General features: G+C 42.5%; 1 protein-coding gene across 1 annotated transcript in view; it reads right to left on the reverse strand.

The window, feature by feature from the left end:
• Positions 1-5,290: 5,290 nt before the first annotated feature.
• bco2b (beta-carotene oxygenase 2b) overlaps positions 5,291-7,201 on the reverse strand; it is a 35,746-nt gene continuing 33,835 nt past the window's right edge. Inside the window, exon 10 of the mRNA XM_005753806.1 lies at positions 5,291-5,488. Coding sequence (XP_005753863.1) covers positions 5,291-5,488 — 198 coding nt within the window. The remainder of the gene's footprint in view (positions 5,489-7,201) is intronic.

A 7,201-nucleotide genomic window follows, 5' to 3' on the forward strand; every position in this document is an offset into this window, starting at 1 on the left:
TTGTGATTGCCTGGCCATCATCTGATGCACACAAATCTATGATCAAGAATCCATCCTCCTCAAATGCATTGATCTGATGGAAGGTTGATAGTGGCTTTGCAAGATACTTGATGGAGCTTACCTGAAACACAAAAACAACAATGGAAATGCACTGTGGCACTGTTTACATTCATTGATTACATAATAGTTCATATTAAAATAATTTTACTTAATATTTAAATTAATCTGAGTTTTTTCACCTTTCTAATGGTTCCAAAACTCACATAGGAAAAAAAAATGTAACAAACCATCTTAAGTTACTAAATGTTCAAATGGAAATCGTCACTTGAAACTTTAGCATTTGCAACATTTATGGAAAGCAGATATCATCTCTAATAGTCATAACGAGAGGTTTCACATCACAGGTCTTCACACAAGTTTCCAACCCACTACACCCATGGTGTCACAGCTCTCACAACCAAAGAAAGCAACTGATACACTTAACCAAAGCTGAACTACTTAACTCTAAACACAGTGAAACACAGGAAAAAACAACATAGCTAACATTTTATCTAACATTCACAAGCGTAGCTACTGTAAAGGTCAATCAGGAACTAATATTACAGGCTAAAGCAGAGCACCAGGTGTCAAGTGGAAATTGGCATTCCTTTTGCAAGTTTCACTCATACTACAATGTAGGGCTGGACAACTATGGCCAAAACTAGTATCACAATTATTATGATCAGTATTCAGATCTGTCATTAGTTACGATTATTCATTGATTTTTAATGACAAAAACAATAAAGTTGTGTTTTTACGTCTTCACATTTCTACGAATCTTTGTGTCCAAAGATATCTTTATTTTTAGTATATCTCTTGAAGAAAAATTATGACACTAATCACCTTTACATTGTGCTACATTACTGCAAATTATTCTTTATGAATGAACCTTTATGGAAAAATGTGTTTATTCACTTGGCCTTAGTGCGTCTCCTAAAAGCTAAGTATAAAGTCTTTCACTAAATTCCTCAGCTGTGACATTTTCCCTGCGATATGTTGCAGTTTTTTCACTTTAGAAAAATATATGTAGTAGGTAGGGGATGAAATAATTTGTCCAGTGTGGTGTTTGGTGTTTTCAGTACGTCTTTGTGAGCTGGATGAATCTGCTTGCATGATTTCGGAAGATTGACACTAGCAACCACTGCATTGTCTTTCTTGGGGTTAAAGCATTAATTGCACCATCCCATTGCACTCACACCCATCACGAAGAAGTGCTCCGAGAGGCTCGTCATGAGGCACATTAAGAGCTGGCTGCTACCCACACTGGACCCACAGCAGTTCCCCTATCGCCCCAACTGGTCAACAGATGACGCCATCGCCACCACCCTACGTCTTGCCCTCACCCACCTGGACAATAAAGACATGTATGTACGAATGCTGTTCATAGATTTCAATTTAGCATTTAACACACTCATTCCTTAGCAACTGATTGTTAAACTGAGCCTGCTGGGCCAGAACACCTTCCTCCGTGGCTGGATCCTGGACTTTCTGACGGAGAGACCTCAGACAGTCTGGATCGGTAACAGCACTTCTAACACAACCACACTGAGCACTGGAGTCCCTCAGGGCTGTGTGCTCAGCCCACTGCTGTTCACTCTGCTGACTTATGACTGTGCAGCGATGCACAGTTTGAACCACATCATCAAGTTCACTGATGACATGACTATGGTGGGTTTCATGCGCAAGAACGACGAGTCAATGTACAGAGAGGTGGTACAAGAACTAACAGACTGGTGTAGAGTCAACAACTTGTCTCTGAACGTAGACAAAACAAAGGATATGATTGTTGACTTCAGGAGATCACTGTCCACTTAACATCAATGGATCCTCTGTGGAGGTCATCAAGAGCACCAAATTCCTTGGTGTCCACCTGGCAGAGAGCCTCTCTTGGTCCCTCAACACCAGCTCCATAACTAAGAAGGCCCAACAGCCTCTCTACTTCCTGCGGAAGTTGAGAAAAGCCCATCTCCCACCAGCCATTCTCACCACCTTCTACAGGAGGACTATTGGGAGCATCCTGAGGAGCTGCATCACTGTCTGGTATGGTAACTGCACCCTATGGATCACAGTACCTTACAACGGATAGTGAGAACAGCTAAGAAGATCATCGAAGCCTCCTCTTCCCTCCATCACAGACACTTGTTGCACCCACCAGCATTGTGGATGACCCCACACAACCCTCTCACACACTCTTCACCTCTGGCAAGAGGTACCGGAGCATTTTGGTAACAGAGCATAACAGAGCATAAAACACAGGAAAAACACAAAGGAGATTTTCCTGGCCTGTGTTTTTATAGCAGATAACCACCTTAAAAAATTTCTGCAGTAGAACGAAAACAGAAGAAAACCATGAATCAACATATAAACATTAGCTGATGCTGCTGAAGTGAAGCAGAGCAAAGTTAGAGGTTTTATTAGAGACACAGCCAAGTGTTTTGCAGTTTTGCATAATTTAAAAAAGTTAAAATTTCTTCAGTATTGAACAGCAGAAATTAGACTTTGTTCTCGGAAGTCAGTTAAATTAAAAACACAAACAAAGACACAGCGGCCAACAGCGCTGTACATAACGGTATATTGGTGTGTGGTAAAGCAAGCGAATAATGCAGAAAAGAGGGTTTTTAGATGGGAAACTATTCTCGAAGTACAGAGAGAGACAGAGAGCTCTGCAGGAAGTGATTTTACTGTGGTGGAAGCAAAACAGCAAAAGTCAGAGAGAATTCATGACGATGTTTATGTGAAGCGAAATGTGAGGCTTAGTTTGGATCTTCTTTTGCTACTGGTTCAGTCAAATTTGTTTGGAGAGAGACAAAGCCTACAGCTTCAAGCAGAATCAAGCGCAAAAAAAGATGTAAACACAGCGTGGACCTGCCAATGAATCAGAATCTGTGAGCTGTCGGCTTTTTCACCCGAGTGCTCGTACACGGACACGCCATCAGGGCTGAAAGCCAACAGCTCACTGATTCTGATCCGTGGATCCACGCTTTGTGTTTACGTCTTTGTGCAGAATCAGTGTACCTGCTCTCATTTACTGTTTAAGCTGTTTGGTGGTTGTCGAAATTTTGTAAGGTTCAACCTGAGATTCTGGCATTTCGGGTAAAATAAATTTATATTTAAAAATCGATTTATGATTTTAATGAATCGATATCACATTATTAACCTCCTAGGACCTGGCGTCCACATATGTGGACATCGCATTTTGGGTTGTCTAGACCAAAATACTGAATTTTGCTCTACAAGGGCCTGATATCCACTTACAAGGACATTATACTGCCACTGTTCCATCAAAATTTAAAACGAATATCCTCATACGTGACTCTCATTTTTCTTAGTAACAAAAATCGGGTAAAAAAAAAATAAATCTGGTGATTCTTTGTTTTTACATTCATCGGGCTCCAATATGCCCAATTATCAAAGAGAAATTAAAAATGCATGCCGTGGAAGAGTTTGGGTCTTAGGAGGTTAAAGCTAGAATCAATTAAAATCGGAAAATCGATAATCAAAACCTACCCCTAGTTCCAACATTGGTTTTATGCAGACAGATGGGGCTGTAAGTAATCCAGAAAAGTTGGAACACCTGTGGGAATTATTAGCACCAGCTTTCAAGGCTTGATCAACCTCCATTGCTGCAGAACAGCTTTAAATCAAATGCAGGACCGCTCAGACCGCTGCTTTTGAGTCCAGCCAGTCCTCACAGACCCTGCTTTTCCGGCTTCACCACATCCCAGAAGATGCCGTGAAGCAGCCCCAGGTCACTGTCATAAGGTTTCCACCCGCAGACCGGCCAAACTGAGCTAGCAAATCAAGAACTGCACTCAGATGTGTCACTTCCGCCAACCACTCAGCTATCCTAGACAGTTCTCAGCTATACTAGATAGCGTATCCTCACAATATGACTTCATCTGCCACCAGGCTGTCATCATTCGAGGCCTCCCCTGGCTATTAACCACCAGTCTTAAACACAACTGGAAGTGAGCTCTCTGTTCCTTCTGACCTCCACCATATTTGCCATTGCCGCCACCTTTGAAAGTCCGCCCAAGCTTCTCTGGCTAATTGTAAACATACATCCTGCCAACTAGGTCAAAAGATGTGGTTGTCCGCTAACAGCATTCCATTATGTACTGAATCAAAAAAGGTTCTCTCCAAATTTCATTTGTCCCATGATCAGTCTTGTTTCTGTTTACCTAAATTTTCCCAGAAATATGAAGATTCATAATGTCTGAGGTCCACGAACCAGCTGCTCCTGGAGATTCTGTTATCCAGGTTTATAACCAGAGGCAATAGAGCCTGTGGTGGCTCCTAATCTTTCAATAACTTACCTTTTCACACTGGAGCTGTCCAGTCTCTCAATCATTTTAAAACACTTTGAAAACCCATTTGTTCTTGCTTGCTTTTAGGTTTAGTTGAACAGAATACTGTGATTTTCATGCAATTAATTCTCTTTTCGTTTGGCTCTCAGCGAAGGCGGTCGCACTTTTTCTCCTCTCCTCTCTCCCTTATCTTCCCTGTTTAGCTCCTCATGTCCTTGTCTTGTCTCGTGTTTTTTATTACTTTTCCCTGGAACATTCTCTCTCTCAGTCTGTTCTCTAAAACCTAAAAGAATTGGATCAACTGGTCCCTAAATGCAATTGACACCCCTTTCTCAACGAGAAGTCTGGGCTTGGGTGAGCCTGAGTGCTGAAGCTATCTACCTATTCGGAACCATGGTAACAGGGTTCTGGCGGATCGGAGCTGGCTTGGCCCTGACTTATCGAAGAATTAAGAAAGCAGAACCAGCTGTTCAAACCCCCACAAGGCTGCCCGCTGGGATTGGAACGATGGGAGAGGCGTGAGTTTCTCAAAATGGGCTCATTGAGTCAGCACGGATAAGATCTTGGAGAGGCTACGGCTGCTGTGAATACTCAGAATAAGATCTCTGGAAGGGCTCGCTCGGAATAACATCTCTGGGCACAAATTGGATGACATCTTGGGGAGGCACACTGCCGTGAGTTCTCAGAATCGGCTCCTTGAGCACAAGAAATGACAACATCACAGAGCGCAAGTATGGCGAAGCTCACAGCTCTCCAACGGGAGATTGAGAGACCAGTGTTGGACTGTAGAACTGCTTTGAAATTCATGAGCTGTTCGCACTGAAGTAAAAAGCACCATCACTTCATGCATTTTAACGTTTTCTGTTAAACCAGTAGCTACAAAATCCTTCATTTCTCTTTCTAATGAATCCCACCAAAAGTGAGAACTGAGTAAGGAAATCGTTCTACTCAAGCCGGGATAACATGAGAACTTGGACGTGTGACTCCAATGGAGCACCGTGGTGCAGGGGGAGGCAGGGACGAACTGCCTCCTGGGAGGTCTTGCCCCGTGTCGGATGGTGTCTTTGATTCCCCAGGCCACCAACCTTACAGGAACCAAGCTGGATACTGGCACGCTCTGGGGAATTGATGCTGGTGGCAAACTGGTGAGAGAGAGAGCATTAGGCTTGATGTTCCTTGGCCCTGGGTGGTAGGAGATGGAGAAGGTAAAGCATGCAAAGAATAAATCTCAGCAGGCCTGCTGGACGTTTAACCTTTTTATCTGTTCTGAGATATCTTAAATTCTTATGATAAGCCCAGTTCATGAATAGTGCTCTGCCCCCTCTAGCAAGTGTCGCTATTCCTCCAAGGCTAACTTAACAGCCAGAGATTCCCGGTCATCAACATCAGTTTCTCTCAGCAGGACAGAGTCTGTGAGAAAAGAATGCACAAGGCTGAAGCTTGCCCTGGGGACCTGAACGCTGCTAAAGCACGACTGTCACACCACTCCCTGATAACAACTGTGTTGAGTCTGTTCCTTCCCATTCCATGCAAGGCCACCTGGGTTGGCTGGAAGACAGTTTACTTAGCCTAGCAGGGCGAAGGACACTGTCTCAGCTGAACTATGAACACGCACACACATACACTTACACTGATAAGCACACACTCATCCCCCTCTCTTTCCAAACGCCTTCGATGCTTGTTTCCTGTGGGGGAACACGGTGGGTCTATGTGCCGCGCTGGAATGGTAGCGCTGTGCAGGGCGACTGCTGTGTTCGCTTCGGATTACTCCTCACCCCCCACCCAATCCTATGGCTTGTCATGTCTTTCACAAAGTTGTGCTGTGGACATATATGTGCTTTATTTGTGCAGAGGAGTTTTTTTTGTTTCCTGTTCTCATGCTGTCCTACCATGGAAGCACAGCATGAGTAGAGGTCTCTTTTTTTCCTCTTGTAGTTTCCCACTGTAGTGTACATTTCAGTGTTTTTCTGTAACGCTACCGATCTCTGACCTGTATCCCCATGTAATGTCTGTGTTGTGTGTGTGCGTAAGCTCGGGGGGGTGTCCCATTTCACTGGAGGGCAACCTGCATGTGGCGAATAAAGCTTTGATTGATTAATAAAACAAGTAAATAAAACTTTAGATTTTTTGTTTATATTTATTGTTAATTTAGCAAGTGTTTTTATACAGTGTATATTTTATATAACTTGCACAGCACTTTGGTCAATAGAGGTTGTTTCAAAATGTGGTATATAAATAAACTTTGACTTGAATTGATGTTCATGTTTCCCATATCAAACCTGTCCACACCCGTCCATTGGGAACCAGTATCATCGCCGTAAATTTGTAAAACTTTAGTTGTAATATTTTCACTGTAAATTAAATTAACTGTTATATTTTAAGAGTTTCGGTCTTTTAGGTTTTAGTTTCCACTTAAATCCTGCTGTTGGGGCTCTGTGACACCATATGGGCACTGGAGTTAGAGATTTGGCTGCACTGACTAACAAGTGCCCGAATACATATGGAGCATTTCTTAAATAAATAATATAGCCTAGAATAACGTATTCAGAAAAACTTTAGGCTTCTGTTTGGTGGGGGAAATAATATTTCTTTGGTGTTACTCACCACTTAAAAGCACTTGAGTGTCTTTATGAATTACACCCACTGCAATTTATAGGTGCAGCTTAATGTTGTTTGAAAATTTTATACTCCATCTTCTTGCTAAATATGGAATCTATATTGGTACTTATTCAATTTGAGCACTCAAAATACTTTTTATGTACAGTGGGGCAAAAAAGTATTTAGTCAGCCACCGATTGTGCAAGTTCCCCCACTTAAAATGATGACAGAGGTCAGTAATTTGCACCAGAGGTACA

The sequence above is a fragment of the Pundamilia nyererei genome, unplaced genomic scaffold (genome assembly GCF_000239375.1).
Source record: "Pundamilia nyererei isolate P.nyererei 1_Seehausen unplaced genomic scaffold, PunNye1.0 scaffold00466, whole genome shotgun sequence".
Taxonomy (NCBI): domain Eukaryota; kingdom Metazoa; phylum Chordata; class Actinopteri; order Cichliformes; family Cichlidae; genus Pundamilia; species Pundamilia nyererei.